The sequence below is a fragment of the Nomascus leucogenys genome, chromosome 18, assembly GCF_006542625.1.
Source record: "Nomascus leucogenys isolate Asia chromosome 18, Asia_NLE_v1, whole genome shotgun sequence".
NCBI classification, from domain to species: domain Eukaryota; kingdom Metazoa; phylum Chordata; class Mammalia; order Primates; family Hylobatidae; genus Nomascus; species Nomascus leucogenys.
In genome coordinates, this window is record NC_044398.1 from 87663997 (window position 1) to 87688528 (window position 24532).

General features: G+C 42.3%; 1 protein-coding gene and 1 non-coding gene across 4 annotated transcripts; both read left to right on the top strand.

Annotated features, from left to right (window-relative positions):
- Positions 1-292: 292 nt before the first annotated feature.
- On the top strand, positions 293-23412 carry FOPNL (FGFR1OP N-terminal like). 3 transcript variants are annotated; one of them, XM_003281515.4, is made up of 5 exons: positions 293-384; positions 4715-4912; positions 8298-8382; positions 15252-15388; positions 21631-23412. In XM_003281515.4, the coding sequence occupies exons 1-5, from the start codon at positions 357-359 to the stop codon at positions 21705-21707; spliced, it is 525 nt and encodes a 174-aa protein (XP_003281563.2). In that variant the 5' UTR covers positions 293-356; the 3' UTR covers positions 21708-23412. The 3 variants fall into 3 exon arrangements, with proteins under 3 accessions (XP_003281563.2, XP_004091297.1, XP_012352707.2); XM_004091249.3 differs by lacking the exon at positions 15252-15388 and having other exon boundaries at positions 298-384; XM_012497253.2 differs by lacking the exons at positions 8298-8382; positions 15252-15388 and having other exon boundaries at positions 298-384.
- LOC115831319 lies at positions 11574-11677 on the top strand. The gene has a single exon (XR_004026842.1). It is a non-coding gene; the product is annotated as a U6 spliceosomal RNA (small nuclear RNA).
- Positions 23413-24532: the final 1120 nt, after the last annotated feature.

A 24532-nucleotide genomic window follows, 5' to 3' on the forward strand; every position in this document is an offset into this window, starting at 1 on the left:
GTTAATAGGTGGTAACTATTAGCAGTTGGTACTTGAGGCTGCAGAGAGAATGAAAAACTCAGCTGGCTAAAGTTAAGCACTAAGGTGCCAGCAGCACCGCACAGGGCTCTCAACTGCCTCAGTCCCCGCCCTCACTCCCCTCTCACTCAACTGGGCCCTTCGAAAGCGCTCGCTGATTGGTGGAGTCTCTGGTCGACATTCACCACCCACTCAACCGCGGAGCTCGTAAACTGAGAGGGGCGGAAGTAGGTGGGGCGAGAGCTGTGCGCCTATTGGCTACAGACCACGCCGCAGAGTGAGTGGGGCGGGGCTGCGCGTGCGCAGGGCCGACGCGCGCCCCTGGCGGCCGTTGAAAAATGGCGACTGTGGCGGAGTTGAAAGCTGGTGAGTGCGAGCAGGGAGGCCTTCGCGGGGAAGCGTCGGGCCTTCATCTTGTGGAAAGGATAGGACGCGAGGAGAGCGCGCGGAACACATGGGTTGGCTTTTACAGGCGTCAGTCTTCGGTGTGAGGGCCTGCGGGGAGCGTCTGGCTGCTGTCTCGGCCCGTGCGCGGGGAGCTCTTATGGGGAAGAGGTTGCCCACTGGCGAGTTTTAAGCCAGTTTGGAGCTAAAGGAGGACTTGCATAATCTTCAAGCATCTAAGAGGCCTACAGGCCTGCATCTTGGGCCCCTGACGCATCTTCTTGGACCCTGCCGGGGGCTGGAGGAATTGGACCAGGCTTGGCACTCAGGGCTGATGACTACAATTCCCACAACCCCTATTGGGTTAGGCACTGCCCTAAACAGTTTGCTTGGTTGTCTCGTTGGATCCTTAGAACAACCTGTTAAGTAGCCTTCCCCTCCCTGCCTTTTCTTTTAAAAAGACGGTCTCTTTGTCGCCCAGGCTGGAGTGCAGTAGCGCGATCACAGCTCACTGCAGCTTCGAACTCCGGGACTGCAGTGATCCTCCCACCTCAGCTTCCAGAGCAGGTGGGAATACAGGGGCTCTTCACTAGGCCCGGCTAATTTTTCTATTTTTTGTAGACATGGGGTCTTGCTGTATTGCCCAGGCTGATGTTGAACTCCTAGTCTCAAGCTATCGTCCCGCCTTGGCCCCCTCAAAGTGCTGGGATTACAGGCGTGAGCGCCTGGCCCCTTTTTCATCGGAAGAAACTAGAGGCAAAAAGTTTGCTGGCCTGGCCATTCTCCTGTCTTTTCAGGAAAAGATACTCTAAGCTAGTTATGTGCCAGTCATTAATGACGTTCGTACACTGTTTACTTTGAAGCAAGTGTCCAGACAGGTAATAGTAATAATAGCTATTGAGCTTCATGTGTCAGGCGCTACTCAGCCTGTGTGTTACCTGATTGTAGCAACCCTATGCCCATTTCATAGATTGGGAAACTGAGGTACTGAGAAGTGAAATAGCCCAAAGTGATTTCACTAGAAAGAGACACAGCGTGGGAACCTAGTTGTGATGCACTGGAGCGCCAGGTCTTAATCACTGAGCAATATTGCTGTCCAATAAATAAAACCAGTTCCAGTTTGCAGGGAACCCATGGTTTAAACTAGTAATTCTTAGAGATTTTAGAGAGGAAACGTGTATAAAAGTGTGTATTTGGGGCACAGGGCTGGTGAACAATCATAGAACAGGCATGCGTCTGTCCACAAGAACAGATTTCACATGAATCTATAGATCCTGTTCCCAGGGAAATACACATCACGTGTAATATTGCATACATTTTCAGAGGATTTAAAGGTACACTTGGAATGGCCAAGCACAGTGGCTCAGGCCTGTAATCCTAACACTTTGGGAGGATCGCTTGAGCCCAGGAGTTTAAGACCAGCCTGGCCAACATAGTGAGACCCCATCTCTATTTAAAAAAAAAAAAAAAAAAGCCGGGCATGGTGGCCTGTGCCTGTAGTTGCAGCTGAAGCAGGAAGATCGCTTGAGCCCAGGAGATAGAGGTGACAATGAGCTATAGTGGTGCCACTGCACTCCAGCCTGGGCAACAAAATGAGACCTTGTCTCAAAAAAAAAATACAAATTAAAAAATAAAATAAAAAATAAAGGTACTCTTGAAATATAGGCGAGGTTAAGACCTTTCCGAAGAAGTTTTGATGGCCCAGTGTTCTAAGCGTAATAGAGGGAAAGGTAAAGTAGTATGGACCTCCAAAAGAAACCCGGTGAAAACTTGTTTGCCAGCCAGTTACGTTACATTTTATGGGCTTTTACCTTTTTTAAGCACGATCACATTTTTCCTCCTTACTTGGTTCTATCTCTGAGAGGTAGAGCTCATTATTTTAGAGAAGGCAACTCAGGCATGGGTTGGTAATCCACCACCGAGGTGCTGATGAGACATGCTAGCTTTCCTCATTCCACTGTCACTAATTCTCATTTCTCTGTCCAGTTTGAGGCTGTCCTGTGTGCAATACAGAGTAATTGGGACAGGATCCTTGCCAGTGACAAAATCTCTCCATCTAATTTCCAGAGATGGAATTAGAGAATAGGGGTTCAGTTATGATTCTAAGAGTACAATAAGGCTGTACCTTCCTTTTATGGGCCTGTTACAAACTCTGATCAGGTGATAACTGTATTTAACCTATCTGCAAGAAGGTTGAAGGGATGCTTTAAAAATGAGGGGAAAGAAAGGTCGAGAGTCAGTGAATATTCTATCTCTTTAGTCATATGATCCAGGGTTATTGCTGATGTTATTTATTGAAGCTTAGAAAGGTCTTATGTCCATATTGAGTTGGATAAGCTGCGGGGCTCTCTTTATGGATTTTTGTTTTTGTGGTGTACTTACTTGGTGCCTTTGGCAGGGTGCAGAACAGTATTAAACTACATTGATTTCCCAGTAGTATACAGCAATGTATTATAATCCTCCTAGGTGACACCTACTGAGCTCTTGCTATGTTCTTGACTCTGTGGATGAGATGTGTTTATTCTCTGAAGTTGTCATTTAGCCAGTAGGAACTGTTTGAAAATAGAAAGTTCCAGATCACGACAAGGGATGGTGCCAGTTCAGTCCTAAGATCCCCATTATCTGTACTAAATATGTACAGTCAAATCCCATGATCATAACTGCTTTGTCATGGTGACTGGCTAATCAGTAAGTTAGATTTACATTCTGCATACACATCCCTGACTCCTTAAGATGGCATTGATGTAGTCATGTGCTAGATTTCTAACTAGGCTTAAAATTTCAGAATCCTACCGTTCTAAGGAATTCACTCATAGTTGTCTTTAAAACAACGAGGCCAGCGGGCACAGTGGCTCATGCCTGTAATCCCAGCACTTTGGGAGGCTGAGGCGGGTGGATCACGAGGTCAGGAGATGGAGACCATCCTGGCCAACATAGTGAAACAATGTCTCTACTAAAAATACAAAAATTAGCCGGTCGTGGTGTCGCACACCTGTAATCCCAGCTATTCGGGAGGCTGAGGCAGGAGAATCGCTTAACCAGGGAGCCTGGAGATTGCAGTAAGCCGAGATCATGCCACTGCACTCCAACCTGGTGACAGAGCAAGATTGTTTCAAAATAGCAACAACAAAAAACCCAAAACACCTTTTCACTCCCTAAAGGGTTCTGGATTATCAAAGGTTTGTGTTTTTTTGGTTGGTTGGTTGGTTGTTTTAGACAGAGTCTCACTCTGCCCAGGCTAGAGTGCAGTGGCACCATCTCGGCTCACTGCAACCTCTGCCTCCCAGGTTCAAGCAATTCTTCTGCCTCAGCCTCCCAAGTTGCTGGGACTACAGATGCGTGCCACCACACCTGGCTAATTTTTTGTGTTTTTAGTAGAGACGGGGATTTCACCTTGTTAGCCAGGATGGTCTCAATTTCCTGATCTCGTGATCCGCCCGCCTCGGCCTCCCAAAGTGCTGGGTTACAGGTGTGAGCCACCATGCCCTGCCATCAAAGGTTTTTACACAGTAACCCAACAGACTTCTTTTATGGAATGTAGTTGTTTTCTTTAATCATCTTTCTAGACTGGAGGTTGTTAGCGACAAGCAGAACCTGTGTGCAGTGGCAGACACTCTTGAAAATACATGAGAGACTGGGGCTTAAGTTCAGGTTGCAGTAAGCAACTATAATTCTATCCCCCGCCTATTCCCCTCACTAAAGAATTATATATTGGCTGGGCACAGTGGCTCACGCCTGTAATCCCAGCACTTTGGGAGGCCGAGGTGGGTGGATCACGAGGTCAGGAGATTGAGACCATCCTGGCCAACATGGTGAAACCCTGTCTCTACTAAAAATACCAAAAAAAATTAGTTGGGCGTGGTGGCACGTGCCTGTAGTCCCAGCTACTCAGGAGGCTGAGGCAGGAGAATTGCTTGAACCTGGGAGGCAGAGGTTTCAGTGAGCTGAGATCGTGCCACTGCACTCCAGCCTGGGTGAAAGAGCGAGACTCTGTCTCAAAAAAAAAAAAAAAAAAAAAAAAGAATATTTATTAGGCTACAGCCCCTGACAGTGCTGATGATGTAGGAATAAACTTGAATTTGCTCAAATATATTAAGACTAAATCACTGCAACATGAGAACTATATTTTTTAGTATAAACATGGCTGGTAGTAGTTAGTGGAATTGTTTAATAATTTGTCACAATGTTTAGACTGAGAGCTGCTTGAGAGCTGCTTTTGTACCATTTACCTCTTCAACATTTCTTTTCAAAGTCTGCCTAAGAATGACAAATTTACTCTGTAACTGAAGCCTTAATATTTTATATCGAACAGTTTTAAAGGACACCTTGGAAAAAAAGGGGGTATTAGGGCATTTAAAAGCAAGGATCCGAGCTGAAGTTTTCAGTGCCCTAGATGATGACCGTGAACCCCGACCATCATTGTCTCATGAAAACCTTCTAATTAATGAATTAATTCGAGAGTATTTAGAATTCAACAAATATAAGTATACAGCATCTGTCCTCATAGCAGGTAAGTGGTTATTGTTTATCACATAAAATCTGTTTCTTCCCTTTCCCCAATTCTCAGAAACTGTATATCCTAGAAATCTAATTCTCTTACCAAACAGTGCCATCTGGGTGACTGGGACACAAAAATCACATGGGTTCTTTCTGTAGCTTAAACAAATTCTCACAAGGGAAAATACATAACTAAATAATCACTTAAACTAGGTATATACTTGGAAAAATCATCTATAATTCATGGAACTGAGAATAAACAATTGTTGATATTTTGTCCTGTTTGCCACTAGTTTTTTCCTATGTATTGAGCTTTGAAAATATACGCTGATTAAATGTATTATTTGTTAAAACATAGGCTGGGTGGGTGGCTCACACCTGTAATCTCAGTGGTTTGGGAGGCCAAGGCCAGATTACTTGAGCCCAGGAGTTCGAGACCAGCCTGGGCAACACAGGGAGGCCCCCATCTCTGGAAAAGAATTTTTAAAATTAGCCGTACATGGTAGCACGTGTCTGTAGTCCTAGCTGAGGCTGAGCGGGGGTCGGGGAGGGGGTGATCATTTGAGCCCATGTGCTTTGGGCTTTAGTGAGCCGTGATCGCATCACTGCACTCCAGTCTGGGCAACAGACAGAGACCCTGTCTCTTTTTTCTTTTTCCGGAGACAGAATCTCGCTCTGTTGCACAGGCTGGACTGCGGTGGTGTGATCATGGCTTATTGCAACTTTGACCTCCCGGGCTCAAGCAGTCTTCCTGTGTCTGTCACCCAGGCTGGAGTGCAGTGGGGTGATCTCGGCTCACTGCAACCTCTGCCTCATTGGGTTCAAGCGATTCTCCTGCCTCAGCCTCCCGAGTAGCTAAGACTACAGGCATGTGCCACCATGCCTGGCTAATTTTTTGTATTTTTAGTAGAGATGGGGTTTCACCGTGTTAGCCAGGATGGTCTCAATCTCCTGACCTCGTGATTCGCCCGCCTCAGCCTCCCAAAATGTTGGGATTACAGGCGTGAGCCACAGTGCCTGGTTGAAGAAAAGAGGTTTACTTGGCTCACGGTTCTGCAGACTGTACAGGCATGGCACTGGCATCTGCTCAGCTTCTGGGAGGCTTCAGGGAGCTTTTACTCACTGTGGCAAGCACGTTACATGGTGAAAGCAGGGGCCAAGGGTGGGGAAGTTTAGTGCCACACACTTATAAATGACCAGATCTCATGAGAACGCACTCACTGTGGTAAGGATAGCACCAAGCCGTGAGGGATCCACCCCCATGCTCCAAACAACTCCCCCCAGGTCCCACTTCCAACACTGGGGAGTGCATTGCAACATGAGATTTGGGCAGGGACAGATATCCAGACTCTATCGGCGGGGAAACTCCAAACTCATCCTAGTGATAGGAGGCAGAGAATGATATTGGGGGTTGGGGGTGGGCAGTTAAATTTCCTTTATCTGTCGAATTTTATTTCTTAAGACATAAATTTTCTCTTCAAGTGTAACATTGAGTGGTGAGAATTTTTTAATATCTTCTGACTTTTTAAATATCTTCTCTCAAAAAAGTGAGGAGAGACTGGATATAAATAAGTCAGAATACTGGTTACCCCTGGACTTGGTGGGGTGGGGGATGCAGCTAGGGGTTGGTCCGAGGCACCCTGAATGTGTGTCATCAGATTCCCTTGTTTCAGGTTCCATCTCTGCTTTGACTACTTCATGCCTCGGAGATGAGCCTCAGCGAAGAAACGAGGCCAGGAAATAGGTTTTGCAAGAGAGAATGAATTCTTTGTGAAGTTAGAATTTTTCATTACAGATCCTTTATTTAATATTAAACATACATCTTAACTACATAAAGACTCATGATTTTTATGGTTTAAGGATCTTTGATGTCAGCATCTCTGCTTTCCTTTGTTTGTTATAGATGGCTGTATGATACCAGTTACACCCAGAAAAGAAGAAATTATGAAAATATCAGTTAGGGGACTTAGGCTTCACTAGAATGAAATATAGTGACAGTGGTCAAGTTTTCATATTAAATGTTTTGGCTTTTTTTTAAAAACTGGGATATAATTTACATACAATAAAATTTACCTTTTAAACTGTACAGTTCTATAGCTTTAGTCAAATGCCTGCAGTTGTGTAATTACTACCAGATCACAATCAAGATATCACCAGCCTTTTTGGCACCAGGGACCAGTTTCGTGGAAGACAATTATTCCATGGACCTGGGAGGATGGTTCGGGATGATTCAAGCATACTACATTTATTGTGCGTTTTATTTCTATGATTATGTTGTAATATGTAATGAAATAATTATATAACTCACCATAATGTAGAATCAGTGGGAGCCCTGAGCCTGTTTTCCTGCAACTAGGTGGTCCCATCTGGGGGTGATGGGAGGCAGTGAGAGATCATCAGGCATTAGATTCTCATAAGGAGTGCTCAACCCAGATCCCTCGCATGCGCAGTTCACAATAGGGTTCACGCTTCTATGAGAATCTAATTCTGCCAACAGGAGGCAGAGGTCAGGCAGTGATGCTAGCGATGGGCAGCAGCTGTAAACACAGATCAAGCTTCGCTCACTTGCTTGCCCACTGCTCACCTCCTGCTGTGTGGCTCAGTTTCTAATCTGTGGCCCAGGGGTTGGGGACCCCTGCTATAGACGGAACCACACAGGATGTAGCCTTTCGAATCTGCCTCTTTTCACTTAGTATAATACATTCAAGATTCAGCCATGTTTGTTTTTCCTTTGAACACTGTTCTATTGTGTGGCTGTGCTAGTTTGCTGATCTATGACCAGTTGGTGGGCATTGAGTTGTTTCTAGTTTAGCAATTAGGAATCAAGCTGCCATAAACATTTAACATACAGGTTTTTGTGAGAACGTAAGTTTTCATTAATCTTGGGTAAAAAGCTAAGAGTGAGATTGCTGGGTTGTGTGGTTAAGTGCACGCTCACCTTTGTAAGAAAACTGCTCAACTGTTTTCCAAAGTAGCTGTACCATTGTGCTTTCCCACCAGCAAAGCGTGAAAGTTCCCGTTGCCCCACACTTCAGGTTAACTTTAATTTTTATTTATAATTATTGTCACCAAATGGATATTCTTTTCAAAAATAAGTTATTGATAAACAGACTTCTAAAATTTAGGATTGTAATTTGGATACAGAAACGGTATTTTTCCAACCAAACACTGGAGAATTTAAAAAGTGAATTTATGTTAAACTGTATTAAGACATGCATTTAACAAAAGAGATATTTGAAAGTCATAAAATCACAGGCAATTTGATCTGTCTTGGTATGTGTTGTCATCATTCTTCCAAAATCTGAAAAGTATATGTCTGGTAAATGTGATTCTTTTCAAAATCTTATTTGCTTTTTAGTTTAATAGACTCAGTGTTCTCATGAATTTATTTCTCCCAGAATCTGGTCAACCTGTAGTTCCATTGGACAGACAGTTTCTCATCCATGAACTAAATGCATTTGAAGAATCAAAGGATAATACAATGTAAGAATTTTTTTTTTAAGAAGTTTCCAAATATTGTATTAGAATCATAATTGCACCATGGTGGTTTTACTTCATTTTAATTCAAATATTTATTCAGATCTAGTGTGTGTCAAGCATTGTACTAAATCCAGGGTGTGCAGCAGTGAATAAGTCAGATGAGATCTGTGTTTGCTGAAGCTAAAATTTCATGGCTTCAGAATGACTAAGCATCTTCTTTCTGGGGTTAGCTCCTTTTGACTTCTTGATCCTTTGTCCTTCTAATTCTAAGGCTTTGTTCTTTTTTTTTTAATTTATAATTTCAACTTTTATTTGTATTTTCAAATGATTTTTGTAGAGACAAGGCCTCACTTTGTTGCCCAGGCTGGTCTTGAACTCCTGACCTCGAGTGATCTTCCTGCCTTGGCCTCCCAAAGTGCTACGGTTACAGGTGTGAGCCCCCTGTGCCTGGCCTCTGAGGCTTTGCTTTGTCAGTTGTTTTCTTCATATTTAACTCTTCCTTCACTTCAACTTAGGAATGTACTCAGATCTCTCCTCTCCTAAAAACAAAAACAAAAACAAAAAAAAACCATGAACTTCCAACCCCAAGCTTCTGCTTAAATTCATTTTTCTACCAAGATTACTGAATCGGCCCACTGCTTTCGTTACCATTACTCTCTCCTTTGCCCTCTGTGTACCTCCTCTCACCCACTATGCTCTTGAAAAGGAGGATGACCACTTTCTAGTTTTCTTAGTTTTTTTCTATTTCAGTGTTTCTTAAACTTTTTCTGGAGAGTCCCTGTATGGCCAAAAAAAAAAAAAAGTACATAGGAGACCTGAGAACATAGCTTGAAGCAGCCTTTTTTTAAATCTAGAACTTTCTTTGAAGCCTTACGTTTTCTCATCCTAAAAGTTCTTAAGGCCGAGTGAGGTGTCTCATGCCTGTAATGCCAGCACTTTGGAAGGCTGAAGTGGATGGATCACTTGAGCTCAGGAGTTCAAGGCCAGCCTGGACAACATAGGGAAACCCCATCTCTAGCCACACACGGTGGCTCATGCCTGTAGTCCCAGCACTTCAGAGGCTGAGGCAGGCGGATCACCGGAGGTCAGGAGTTCGAGACCAGCCTGGTTAACATGGCGAAACCCCATCTCTACTAAAAATACAAAAAGATTAGCCAGGCATGGTGGTGTGTGCTTATAGTCCCAGCTACTAGGGAGGCTCAGGCATGAGAATCGCTTTAACCTGGGCAGCAGAGGTTGCAGTGAGCCAAGATCGCACCACTGCACTCTAGCCTAGGTGACAGAACCAGACCCTGTCTCAAAAAAAAAAAAAAAAGTTCTGAAAGTTGTTTGCTTTGAAATGCCTAACCTTGTTTTTACTTCAACTCATTACTTTGAATTTTGTCCTGCTTGTCTCTTTAAATCACCTAGCCTTGCTTCTCATGTAAATAAGACTCTCTCTAGCTAGGAAAGCTGGACAAACTCCAGTTGACCCCTTAATTTACAAGACTCTAGGGCTCCTCACCCACCCCCCTTTCGTGAGGAGTTGGCCTGGGTAAACAGATCCTCAGCATTTCAAAGGAGCCCAATTAACTGATAAGGTGCCAACCAACAATGTATGAAGTTCCCAGGATTTTTCTCCAAGAGATAACAACATAAAACCTTGAGTTGGTGTCCGGCATAAACCCTGTATCTAATTAGAATGAAAGATTTAGAACCTTGCACCTGGTACCGTTGCTCTTCTTGTAACCATTTGTCTTTTAAGTTGTTTATCACTCTGTAACCATTTTGATTCTTTTGATTCTTGCATGTTTTTTCTTCTGTAGAATTATTACATTTGAGTCCCCCTCCCCTTCCTAAACCTAGGTATAAAAGTTAATCGAGCCCCTTCCTCGTGGCCGAGAGAGTTTTGAGCATTAGCTGTCTCTTTGGCCGCCGGCTTAATAAAGGACTCTTAATTCGTCTCAAAGTGTGGCGTTTTCTTAACTCGCCTGGGTACAACAGCCTTATGATACAAATGTTTTGAATGACATTCCAGTTAAATTTAACTCTCCCACAAATCCTTGTGTAAAATTAATGTTCCAGGATCATATACTACCTTTGTCATTGTGTGTATAGTGAAGTCCCAATTGCTTAGCATAGCACTTTACGCCTCTATCTTTCTACCTGTCTGTTGTTGTATCTGCTCACACCTGATTTCTGATTGTGCCCGGAAGACAGTTTGCAACTTTATGCTTCTTTGCCTTGTAAACCATTCCCTTATCCTAGAAGCCCTAGATCACCTTTCTCCCTCTTAACTTCTATTGGAGTATCTTTCCTTTCTGTTGGCCCTGTTCAGATAGTAACTCCTTTATGACATTTTCCTATTTCTCTTCCCCTCATCTTCCCGTTTCTTTTTTTTTTCTTTTTTCCTTTTTGTGAGATAGGGTCTCCCTCTGTCACCCACACTGGAGTGCAGTGGCCCCATGTTAGCTCACCGCAATCTCCTCCCGGGTTCAAGCAATTCTGCCTCAGCCTCCTGAGTAGCTGGGATTACAGGTGTGCACCACCATGTCCAGCTAATTTTTTTTCATATTTTTTTTGTAGAGATGGGGTTTCACCATTTTGGCCAGGCCGGTCTCGAACTCCTGGCCTCAAGTGATCTGCCCACCTCCACCTCCCAAAGTGCTGTGAGGTTTTTTTTTGTTTGTTTTTTCAAGGCAGGGTTTCACTCTGTTGCCCAGGTCTCTAGAGTGCAGCGGCTTGATCAGGGCTCACTGCAGCCTCAAACTCCTGGGCTCCAGTGATTCTCCCACCTCAGCCACCCATGTACCTGGAATTACAGGCATGCACTGGCATGCATCATCATGCCTGGCTAATTTTTGTATTTTTTTGTAGAAATGGTGTTTTACCATGTTAGCCAGGCTGGTCTCCAATTCCTCGGCTCAAGTTACCCACCTGCCTTGGCCTTCCAAAGTGTTGGGATTACAGGCATGAGCCACTGCACCTGGTGACAAGTGTTTTGAAAAGTATAAAAATTGTATAATTGAGAACAGTGGGAAAAATAATTGGGGGAATCTAAGCGTGACTTAGGATGAGCAGTGAGGTATTACATCATTTAATACAAGACATCATTTTACATTTAGCAGTTGATGGAAATAAGCAATGATTATACTCCTACTGGCTTCTTGGTAGCTTTTGAGATACCTACTACAGATGAAAGTATTAAGAAGTTTGTGCTCACTTTAACAGCACATATACTAAAATTGGAGCGGTACAGAGATTAGCATGGCCCGGGCAAAGGGATGACACACAAATTTGTGAAACGTTTCATACTTTTTTAAAAAAGAAGGCCGGGCGCATTGGCTCATGCCTGTAATCTCAGCACTTTGGGAGGCCGAGGCGGGTGGATCACGAGGTCAGGAGATGGAGACCATCCTGGCTAACATGGTGAAACCCCGTCTCTACTAAATATACAAAAAATTAGCCAAGCAAGGTGGCGGGTGCCTGTAGTCCCAGCTACTTGGGAGGCCGAGGCAGGAGAATAGGCATCAAACTGGGAGGTGGACCTTGCAGTGAGCCTAGATCACGCCACTGCACTCAGCCTGGGCGACAGAGCGAGACTCCGTTTCAAAAAAAAAAAAAAAAAAAGTATGAGAGAGGATGAGGAAGCAAAAAAAAAAAAAAATTGCTGAAACGGCTTTATTTTTTAAAAGCAACTTCTGTAAGCCCCTGTTTCTCACGCTTCATTGATTGGCATTCACAAAGTTTGCCATAGTCACATATTATTCATATTATTTACTTACAGATCTACAGTGCTGCATCTAAAACCATTGAGGCCAGATATATGTTTGAAAATCCAAACGTTTTCAGGTTTTAAAATGACATGCCTGTAGTCCTAGCTACTTAGGAGGGTGAGGCAAGAAGATTGCTTAAATCCGGGAGATTGAGGCTACGGTGAGCCATGATCTTGCTGCTGCATTCCAGTGTGGGCCACACAGTGAGAGTTCAATTCTTTTTTTTTTTTTTTTTTTTTTTTTTTTGAGACGGAGTCTTGCTCTTGTCATCCAGGCTGGAGTGCAGTGGCGTGATCTCAGCTCACTGCAACTGCCGCCTCCCAGGTTCAAGTGATTCTCCTGCCTCAGCCTCCGAAATAGCTGGGACTACAGACACATGCCACCACACCCGGCTAATTTTTTGTATTTTTAGTAGAGATGGGGTTTCACTGTGTTAGCCAGGATGGTCTTGATCTCCTGACCTCATGATCCTCCTGCCTCGGCCTCCCAAAGTGCTGGGATTACAGGTGTGAGCCATTGCTCCCGGCCCAAGACTTCAATTCTTTAAAAAAAAAAAAAAAGTAATATGGTACATATACCAAATACTACATATATGTGCCAGGGAGTCCTAAAGTAGTGTTCCACAATCACATTAATATTTTATTTCTTTTTTTTTTTTTTTGAGACGGAGTTTTGCTCTTGTCACCCAGGCTGGAGTGCAATGACGTGATCTCAGCTCACTGCAACCTCCTCCTCCTGGGTTCAAGTGACTCTCCTGCCTCAGCCTCCTGAGTAGCTGGGATTACACGTGCATGCCACCATGCCCAGCGAATTTTGTATTTTTAGTAGATATGAGGTTTCTCCATGTTGGTCAGGCTGGTCTTGAACTCCTGACCTCGGGTGATCCTCCTGCCTTGGCCTCCCAAAGTGCTGGGATTACAGGTTTGAGTCACCACACCCGGCACATTAATATTTTCACACAAAGTAAGATAAAGTCTGTGATAGCCTTGTTAGGTCAACCCTTGCCATCTGATGATTTTTTGCCAGATATATGAAGAGAATCCAGTTTTCAGAATTTTGCATTTCAGAATTACAGGCAAGTTATTGTGAGGCCGCACTTTCCATTATCTTTTTGAAACTTATTTTTAAAAATTAACCTTAATCCATGAATTTGCAAGTTGCCTCTCCTGCACTCAAGCGATCCTCTCACCTCAGCCTCCCAAGTAGCTGGGACCACAGGTACATATTACCTTGTGTGGCTAATTTAAAATAAAATTGCTGTAGAGCTAGGGGACTCGCTATGTTGTTCAGGCTGTCTCAAACTCCTGCTTGAGGCCAGGCTGGTCCCGCAAAGTCCCGGGATTACAGGCCTGAGCCCCCATGTCCAACCCAAAATTTTAATCACAAGTAAATTTTATTGAATATTAATTTTAAAAATAAAATTGTTAACATTTAAAAATCATCTTGAACCAATTAACACTTTGGGGAAGATTACTGTAAAGTAAACAAAGAGACCTGTTTTGTATTACTAGGTGACGCTTAAGAGTTGCAGCATCTTATTAAATAAGGAAACTTATTTTCCTCGTTTCCCTGTGGCATGGAAAAATTAGTATGATATAATTCCAGAATTTGGTAGCTTAAAACAACAACATAGATTATTTGTGGATTATTTGGGGATTTGGGATGGGCTTAGTCACGTAAGTCTAGCTCAGGCTTCCCCGTGAGGTTGGAGTCAAGATGCCAGCCAGGGTTGTAGTCGGAAGCCTTGAATGTGGCTGAACTATCTGCTTCCAAACTCATAATGATATTGACAGGCGGCCTCAATTCCTTACTGCATGTACCTTTCCAGGGCTGCTGAAGTGTCCTGAGGCATCTGACTTCTCCCAAAGGCAGCAATCCAAGAGAGAAAGCAAGGAGGAAGCCGCAGGGCCATTACCACGTGGCCTCCGAAGTCAGCCTTCTGCCAGTTAGAAGTGAGTTCAGCTCACACTCAGAGAGGGCAATGAGATTCCATCTTTGGAAGGGAGTGTCATACTGTAAACCATTATACCAGCTAGTAAATAGCTACATATCTCAAAAAATAAATCCTCGCCACAAATACATACACCTACTATGTACCCACAAAAATTAAAAATAAAGATTAAATCCTTTTAATTGTGTTTTCAAATATGAGATTGGAAACAAAGGAAAACATTTCCGTTGTGCCACTCTTTATTTCAGCAGAGCAGCTCACCTTTATGCAAGAGTACTAATGTAAATCCCCAGGCAGCACATTGTAAGGAAAACAATACGGGATTTGGGGTTCAAGTGTGAACTTTGTTTACTATCTGAGGGAATCTCTAGCAAATCTCCTGGCTGTGGTTTTCTCCTTTATAAATTGCGGTTGATGATTTTGACATTACACGATGAGGATCAGATGAGAAGAGGTATGCGTTCTGTAAACTATAAAGAAGATTTTAAAATATTAGGTAATATAAATAATCTAAATAAATGTTAGCTACACAGGAGCTAACATTTATATACCATTTCATATGTGCCAGGCACAGTAAAAAACACTTGACATTTATTAACTCATTTAGTGCATAACAGCCCTATAAGGGAGGGACGGTGCTTATCCTAATTTATAAACGAAGAAACATTTATGAGGCTGGAGAGGTTAAGAATCTTACACAGAGTCCCACAGCTAGCAAATGGCAAAGCCAGGATTTGAACTCAGGTCACCTGGCTCTCAGGACCTAAGACTTTTTCAGGGCAAGGACTTATTAATCAAGAGGTGTTTATTGAATACCTGTTGTGTATTAGATGGGGTTAGGTATTGGGAAATATTCTACTGGACTTTGGAGTTTAAAAGATAAATTCCTGTGGATTGATAGAAATGATATTTCAGTGTAGATGAGATTTAAGTTGTTAACATATTTTCTCTGGGTTTTAAAATTGTCATGAAATTAAGTGGTACTGTTAAATTTAAGAGTATGAACAATTTGCAATTTGGATAATCATGCAGCTTTTTAAAGCCTAGTGAATCACTTGGTCATTTTGATGTCAGAGGTTACCTTTTAAAGAATAAATGTTTTAAGCTTTTCCCATTTATGCAGATTTATTAGCTTTTGGTTTTGTTTTGTTTTCTTCCTGCTATAGACCTCTTTTATATGGGATTTTAGCCCATTTCTTGCATGGAACTAAGGATGGCATCCAGAATGCATTTCTGAAAGGGCCTTCACTTCAGCCTTCAGACCCAAGTCTTGGCAGACAATCTAGTAGAAGAAAGCCAGTAGGTATGAGTTTTCCAAGATTCATCATTTCGCTATCAGCAAATATATTTTCTTCCTATATATTTTTCTTCTGGAGTCTTTACTGAGCTTTTGATGCATAGTTTAATTCTGCTTATATCTAATATGGCTAGCCTGTATTACTCCAAGAAACAGAATGCTTTTTGGAAAGAATCTTGGACAGGGAAGGGTGGGAGGCATAACTGGGCAGAATTCTTAGATGTAATTTCTTTATAGAAGTATTTAAAACTCTGGGCCAGGCACAGTGGCTCATGCCTGTAATCCCAGCACTTTGGGAGGCTGAGGCAGGTGGATCGCTTGAGGCCAGGAGTTTGAGACTAGCCTAAGTAACGCGGTGAAACCCCATCTCTGTTTTTTTTAATAAAAAATTACATTAAATTTTTAAAAAGTAAAATAAAAAAATTGAAAACTCCAATTTTCTTGTAAATTCTAAGTATTTGGAGCAGCTTAGATCTTTAGTATACTGAATAAATAGCTTTTTATCAAGTGATTTTTTTTTTCCTCTCCATGACTGCAAAATAAAAGGTAAGATTGCTAAATACAGATAGAGAAGTCATTTGCATTTTTAGGATACTGTTTATGTTAGAGTGGAAGTTACCTACAAGTTACAGATTCTTAGGAGAATGGCCCACATTTCTTTCAGATTGCCTGTTTTTTAAATGAGCTTTTAGTAGCTTTTAAATTTTTATGTATTTTTTTGAGACAGGGTCTCACTCTGTCGCCTGACTAGAGTGCAGTGGTGCTATCGTAGCTCACCGTAACCTTGAACTGCTGGGCTCAAGCAATCCTCTCACCTTCTTGCCTCAGCTTCCCAAGTAGCTAGGACTTCAGGCACCATACCCAGCTAATTTTTTAATTTTTGTGGAGATGGAAGTCTCACTATGTTCGCTAGGCTGGTCTTGAACTCGGTCTTAAGTGATTTCCCACCTCGGCCTCTCAGAGTGTTGGGGTTACAGGCACGAGCCTGTACCTGGCCCTCAGTTATTTTGATTATCCCAGAAATAGGATCCATTTGAATCCATTTTCACCATTTGAATTGAGTGGGTTATAGCTCAGTGTTTGCAGTTGTGGTAGAGAGCTGATCAGTTTGTTTTTTTTTTTTTTTTTTTTTTTTTTGAGACAGAGTCTCACTCTGTCGCCCAGGCTAGAGTGCAGTGGTGTGATCTCGTCTCACTCTAAGCTCCGCCTCCTGGGTTCACGCCATTCCCCTGCCTCAGCCTCCCAAGTAGCTGGGACTACAGGCGCCCACCACCACACTCGGCTAATTTTTTGTATTTTTAGTGGAGAAAGCGTTTCACCATGTTAGCCAGGATGGTCTGGATCTCCTGACCTTGTGATCCGCCCACCTTTGTCTCCCAAAGTGCTGGGCTAACAGGCATGAGCCACCTCGCCCAGCCAAGAGCTGGTCAATTTTTAAGGACAGTTAAAGGTGGGGTTTAGGCTGCCAGTTATCAGAACAAATGTAAATCTTGAATGTTGACACGAACTTCGAGGAAACACCTAAAATGTGGATTGCCTTTGTAGTTTCCTAAACTGCTGTGACCAGTAGTGACCGTGTTAGGTGCTTGATGTCTCTTGAGGTCTGAAAGTAAACAGTGAATCAGGATAACCTCTTTTGGAGGTGGTTTCTGACTGCACTAGGAGATATCTTTCTATATATCTTAGAATGCTGAACTGGATGAAACGCTGGAAAATAAGTCATTCCCACCTACTTATTTTACAGTTGAGAAAACTTTAAGAAGGTTCCAATACTAAGAGGTTAAGTAACTCATCTGAGGCATGTAGCAGATAATTGGTAGCAGAATCAGCACATTTGATTGCCATTCCCATATACCTTTCCATGTATAGATTATGGAGAAGTTTTCAAAATTCTCTTTTTAGGGATTGGTGAGGAACTGACATTACTGCCTACTAATTGGCAAGTACTTAACAAGCAAAATAAAACATTAATTTTGCAAGTACATGAGTAAATCTCCAAATTTTTTAAATAGTAAAAAGTTCCCTTTAACTTTCGTTTCTTCCTTCTTGCCTCTCCCTAACTCCTCAATTCTTCTCCCTTTTTATAGAAGGTATCCCTGTTAGCAGTTTGCAGGGTATTCTTTGGGACTCATGTCTATTTTATTTATTTTATTTTAGTATTATTATTATTATTTTTTTAAATTTTAGATGGACTGTCACTCTGTCACCCAGGCTGGAGTGCAATGGCACGATCTCAGCTCACTGCAACCTCCGCCTCCCAGGTTCAAGCAATTCTCCTGCCTCCCAAGTAGCTGGAACTGCAGGCATCTGCTACCACACCCGCCTAATTTTTGTATTTTTTGTAGAGATGAGGTTTCATTGTGTTGGCCAGGCTGGTCTCCAACTCATGACCTCAGGCGATCCACCCGCCTTGGCCTCCCAAAGTGCTGGGATTACAGGCGTGAGCCACTGCATCTGGCCATGCCCAGCGCCTTAAATACTCATTTCTGTGTATTTAAATATGCATGCGTTGTTATGGTGCACGTTATCCTGCAATTTGCTTTTTTTCACTTGTTGATACGTGTAGATCTCATTTTTAACTTTGTTTCATATTCCAGAGTATTATTATAATCATCCGTTTTTTAATTTTAGAGATTAGGTCTTACTCTGTCATCCAGGTTGGAGTGCAGTGGCACAATCGTAGCTCACTGTAGCCTCAAACTCCTGGGGTCAGTCTTTCCACATCAGCATCCCAAGTAGCCGGGACTATAGGAGTGCACCACCGCACCTCGCTTATTTTTTAATTTTTTGCATTCAGGGTCTTGTCATGTTGCCCAGGCTAGCCTCCCACCTTATAATCACTCTTATGTAGTTTTAAATATTTTGCTTTTACAGTATTGTGATGTACCACTGTATCTTTGTTCACACATTTAAGTATTGTCCACACATTACAGTATTGTGATGTAACATTGTATCTTTATCTACACGTTTCTCTTGTGTGGATGCCTAAAGTAGAATTGTTGGTTCAAAGGATATGCGTATTTAAAAATATAGTAGATATTGTCTAATTCCCCTCCAAAAAGGCTTTATCAGTCTATACACTTACCAAGAATATATGACAATATGGGTTTCTGAGTTCAGTTGTCACCAGTGGATATTGTACACCTTAACACGTCTTAACACAGCAACCCCAAGTCATTGATACTATCAGTCCCGTAAAGAAAAATAACTGCTTGAGAAATAACTTTCTGGTTTGTAAGTTTCATAATCAGCCTTGTTAATACTCACTGCTCATGACTAGTAAGAAAGTTATAAGGAACACTATTTCCTAACCAATTTCTGTTCTTCTGAGATGAAAGTGGTAGATTATGCATACACCATAGAGAGAAAGGTATTTATGGAGGGAGGGAGGGAAAGAGACACCTAGACACACGACCCCTACACCACTAAAGTGCCAGGAACATCAGAATCGAGTTCAAGTCAGTAAAGCCACCTTGGGTGCCTGTTCTGTGGAAAGCTCTGTAGACAGCTCAGAAATGAGGATGACTGCTGAATGAATCGGGGAAGAACAGTGATTTTGCAAGTTATTTTCTTGGTCGTCAAAAATTTTCTTGACACAACCTCTTTGTGTAGTGCTTTGAAAGTTGTCAGCCAGAATTGCATCATGTTTCAGTAACACACTTAAGCTTTCCATTTACTTCCTCAACTCTAGCTCACTGTCTCCATAACTCTTATTTGACAGCATTGAAAAGGTTATGAAGATACTAAAATCCTTATTCTCTACATCACAGCACCTTGTCTCCACAGAAGCTCATTCAACAGAAATATCAAACCCTGAAACTAAATTGGCTTTTATTTGAAAATAAGTTCAGGCAGGGCCACGGCAGCTCACCCCTGTAATCCCAGCACCTTGGGAGGCCGAGGTGGGCGGATCACCTGAGGTCAGGAGTTTGAGACCAGCCTAGCCAACACGGTGAAACCCCGTCTCTACTAAAAATACAAAAATTAGCTGGGAGTGGTGGTGTGCGCCTGTAGTCCCAGCTACTCGGGAGGCTGAGGCAGGAGAATCGCTTGAACCCAGGAGGCGGAGGTTGCAGTGAGCCGAGATTGCACCACTACACTCCAGCCTGGGCGACAGAGCGAGACTCTGTCTCAAAAAAAAAAAAAAAGAAAGAAGTAAGTACAAAGCATGCCAAGATGAAAAAGTGCTTCTCTCATCCAAGTTTTCAGTGCTGAAAAAAAATGAAGAGGGTTTATGTAGGCATACCCACCTTTGAAATGACAGCCAGTGCATTTGCACTGCTGCTGTTAGTGCTCGTAATCTTGGAGGCAAAGTAGTTTTTGCTATTCAATTTTATATATATATACACACACTTTTTTTTCTTTTTTTTTTTTTTTTTTTTTTTTTAAGAGATAGGGTCTCACTCTGTCACCCAGACTGGAGTGCAGTGACACAATCATGGCTCTCTGCAGCCTTGACCTCACAGGCCCAGGTGATCCTCCCACCTCAGCCTCCCAAGTAGCTGGGACTACATTCCTGGCGAAGATTTTTATTTTAAATGAAAGACCAGATTTTTATAATAGGGACAATCATCAGCTTAACTTTATTGCACATCTATCAAGCATAATAGACTTCATTTTTTATAACACTTTTCTAGAAGACCTAAAATTGTTGCCCTCTGAGGAAATTGTTAATTTTTTTCTGTCCAGCAAAGTTACCTAAAATAAAGGGAGAGAGATTTCCATCTGTTTTCCATACCCTTAAAGTAGTATTGGCACTGAGAATAAGCAGCTGAGAACTAATAAAGCATGTGTATAATCACATTGTAGAATTAGAAAATCCAGTGACAAAATTGCATTTTCTAGCAGCTTATCTAAATTTATGTATATATTTTTTCCTATTATCAAAATTGTTGCAAGAAAGATGTTTTGTCAGTTGTAGAAAGTGTTTGGGGTTCATATATTCTCAAGAATCTAGTTTTTGCATACATTTTTGTTGCATTAGGATATTAAGTCTCTAGGTTCTTTTTTTTTTTTTTTCGAGACAGAGTCTCGCTCTGTCGCCCAGGCTGGAGTGCAGTGGCACGATCTCGGCTCACTGCAACCTCCACTTCCTGGGTTCAAGCGATTCTCCTGCCTCAGCCTCCCAAGTAGCTGGGATTGTAGGTGCCCGACACCACGCCTGGCTAATTTTTGTATTTTTAGTAGAGACGGGGTCGCTAACTGCTGACCTCAGGTGATCCTATTTGAAGTGCTTTTCATTGTGTTGTAATTGAAGAGCTTTGGCAACCCTCAAAATGCTGATTGAACACCTTGTCTTTTCTTTTTGTTGTTGTTGTTGTTTTTTTTTGAGACGGAGTCTCGCTCTGTCGCCCAGGCTGGAGTGCAGCGGCGCAATCTCGGCTCAATGCAAGCTCCGCCTCCCGGGTTCACGCCATTCTCCTGCCTCAGCCTCTCTGAGTAGCTGGGACTACAGGCGCCCGCCACCACGCCCGGCTAATTTTTTTGTATTTTTAGTAGAGACGGGGTTTCACCGTGGTCTGGATCTCCGGACCTCGTGATCCGCCCGCCTTGGCCTCCAAAAGTGCTGGGATTACAAGCGTGAGCCACCGCTCCCGGCCACACCTTGTCTTTTCTTGCAAATTTCATTCTTTACATGTAAGAGAGAGGTGTGTAACTACTTATGCATGGGTTTACTGCAGGTTGTACTCTACTCAAAAAAAAAAAAAGCCAAGAAACTCTTTTGAATAATTAGAGTCCCTAATGCCAGACATTTCTGATTTCTTTCTTTTTCTTTTTTCTTTTTTTTTTTTGAGACCAAGTTTCACTCTTTTCGCCCAGGCTGGAGTGCAATGGCACGATCTTGGCTCACTGCAACTTCCGCCTCCTGGGTTCAAGCGATTCTCCTGCCTCAGCCTCCTGAGTAGCTGGGATTACAGGTGCCTGCCACCACGCCCGGCTAATTTTTATATTTTTAGGAGAGACGGGGTTTCACCATGTTGGCCAGACTAGTCTATAACTCTTGACCTCAGGTGATCTGCCCACCTCGGCCTCCCAAAGTACTGGGATTATAGGCATGAGCCACCACGCCTGGCCTCTGATTTCTTCAATAGTGTTTAAAAAATAATAAGTTTTTTCATTGTCCTAAACCATCTAAAGTACTCATAGAATATTAAATATGTAACATCCTAAAATGTTTGTAGCTGTGTCTACCTATCTGCATGTTTTGACTTGGAATAAGTATTAACATTGGTTTCTGTGCATTTCAGATGACCACCCAAGAAAGGAGGAGCGGAAAAGTACTAACATTGAAGATCTTCATGTTTCTCAGGCAGTCAACAGATAATGCTTTGTTTGGGGTATCTTTCATCTTAAAATTGTATTATTTAATAACTTATTTATTGTCCCAATGTTACCAAAATGCACCACTAATATTTGTAGAAATTTGAGTTTCTACAAAACACCCCTAATGTTTAACTACATTTGTGAATAAAAGCTAACTCTGTCATCTAGCTTATTGGTTTTGACTTGGAAAAAAAAAGTATTGTTTTTAGGAAGTATTTTTTGCTTTTTTGAGATGGAGTCTTGCTCTGTCACCCAGGCTGGAGTGCAGTGGCACGATCTCAGCTTACTGCAATCTCCGCCTCCTGGATTCAAGTGATTCTCCTGCCTCAGCCTCCCGAGTAGCTGGGACGACAGGCCTGTGCCACCACACCGGACTAGTTTTTGTATTTTTAGTAGAGATGGGGTTTCACCATGCTGGCCAGGCTGGTCTCGAACTCCTGACCTCAAGTGATCTGCATGCCTCAGCCTCCCAAAGTGCTGGGATTACAGGTGTGAGCCACTGAGCCCAGCCATTTAGGAAGTATTGTAAAGGCCTTTAAAGTTTGTAAGGAAATGAAAAGGCTTTGTATTACCTTTTCAATAGGCAACAATGTACTTTTTCTTTCCTTAGACTTTGGCTTACTGGAAGGTTTAATTAAAAGGTAGAGGGGAAGTAAATTTGCTGTAATAATTTTGCTGTAAATAAAACAAAGAGTTTATTTTATTAGATAAAGAATGTGAAGTATGCATGAAGAGACAGGCTTTGGGAGAAATACCAGAAAGTGATTTTTCAAAGATGGCATTGTTTAATCTCCGTGTGGCCCTCAGTTGTGCAATCACAGATGAGCCAGAAGAGGGCCAGCCCCCTACTTGTTTGGGCTCCGAAACTCTTATCAAACATCAATTTTTATTCTTGGGATAGAAAAATAGTATGTGCTATCTCTAATACGCTACTTTGATATTTATTAAAGAAGTATTTTTAATGTAGTGTCCACAGGCTCATTTCATTGAAAACAACTGCCTATGATGGTAGACAGCTCCTGATTGGCAAAAGTTTGATGGTATATTCAGAATTAAATTTTGCCTGCGCACCCAAACGCTGACAACATTTAGCTTCAAGGTTTTCCATGGAGAAGAGTGGTAAGAGCTATAGTTAGCAAAATTGGCATCCTCTTTAGGGTGTCAATTCTGTGCTGCTTTGCAAATTGTGGAAACTTTTGATTTTCTATTTGGCGATGCTGGTCAGTGTTCAGATTAGCCAAGGATTTTTATCTAAATACAGAAACTTATTAATGAAATCCATTTAAACTATACTTACACAACATTTCGAGAGGCCCTGCTGGTAAAATTATATATAGATGCAGAAGTATTGCAAGAGTCCATTTTCCATTTTTAAATCTGTAATATCTGATTACAATTATGAATTCCGTTGTATTGTATGTGTGAATATAAATATCTGAATTCTCCCGGGGGACTTGGTTTTCGTCCAAGGATGTTGGCAGTGGACACTTAGTTTACCTCAGGAATTGCAATCGTGTAAGACTATATTCGGAAAAAATGCTGGAGTATATAATTTTGGATACTGATATAAAATCATCAAGATGGAAGTTAAACAGAATTGTCACATGTAGTCCATAGTGCTTTTGTATATTATTCTGTAATTTGCTTGTACTGAGGCAACTTTTTATACTTTCAATATATCATTTAATAAAAAAAAAAGCAAGTCACTTTGGTGCAAAGGGTGTTCATATCACTGTTCTCTCATCAAAAGCCACAAGCCACACATCAAAAACAGAAGAATCATTGGAGATGGCTGCCAGGCCTTCCGTCGGGATCTTCAGAAGCTTCGCTGTTGAGGGGTGGAGGCGGGGGGACTTTCCTGCCGTCTGCACATGTTTATAGAAAGGAAAAGTGCAGAGGACAAGCCAACCCTTCTCATAAATATGTTATGTTAAGTACCTTACTCGTGGGTTTCTTGGAATTGTCGGGAGAAGTTATCTTCTAGAGATGCTAGAGAAGTTTTAGGAGAAAACTTGGATTTACACAAAAACAGGATGGGAATGGGAACTGAAGAGGGATTTAGGAAATGTGCCACTTGGGTGATCTAAAACCTCATAGCAGGAGCAGAGGTGGCTTTTGAAGAAGATAAATTTAAGCTTAGCGTATATGCTTGCATAGAACAAACTAATAGCCTTATAATGATGTGCAAGAACACATTTGTGTATTACTCACATACCTTTATGATTATGTAAAATTTGATGTGTTCTTTTAAAGCCAAGTGTACATGAAAGATGAACATTTGTGAGAATATGCCTTTAAAGGCATTTGGGACAATGCTTCCCAGCCACTTGGTACTTGATTTTTTGGTAACAACCACGATTCGAGAATTGTGTGGTGTTCAGGAATCTTTTTAAAATAAAAGTGAAATAAAACTACTGGCCGGGCTTGGTGACTCACGCCTGTAATCCCAGCACTTTGGGAGGCCGAAGCGGGTGGATCACCTGAGGTCAGGAGTTTGAGACCAGCCTGACCAATATGATGAAACCCCATCTCTATTAAAAATTAAAAAATTAGCCAGGTATGTTGGCATGCGCCTGTAATCCCAGTTACTCAGGAGGCTGAGACAGGAGAATCACTTGAACCCTGGAGGCGGGGGTTGCAGTGAGCCAAGATGGCACCATCGCACTCCAGCCTGGGCAACGAGCGAAATTCCGTCTCAAAAAAAAAAAAAAAAAAAAAAAAGCTACCTTTAGGCTGGGCACGGTGGCTCACGTGTGTAATCCCAGCACTTTGGGAGGCCAAGGCGGGCGTATCACCTGAGGTCAGGAGTTTGAGAGCAGCCTGGCC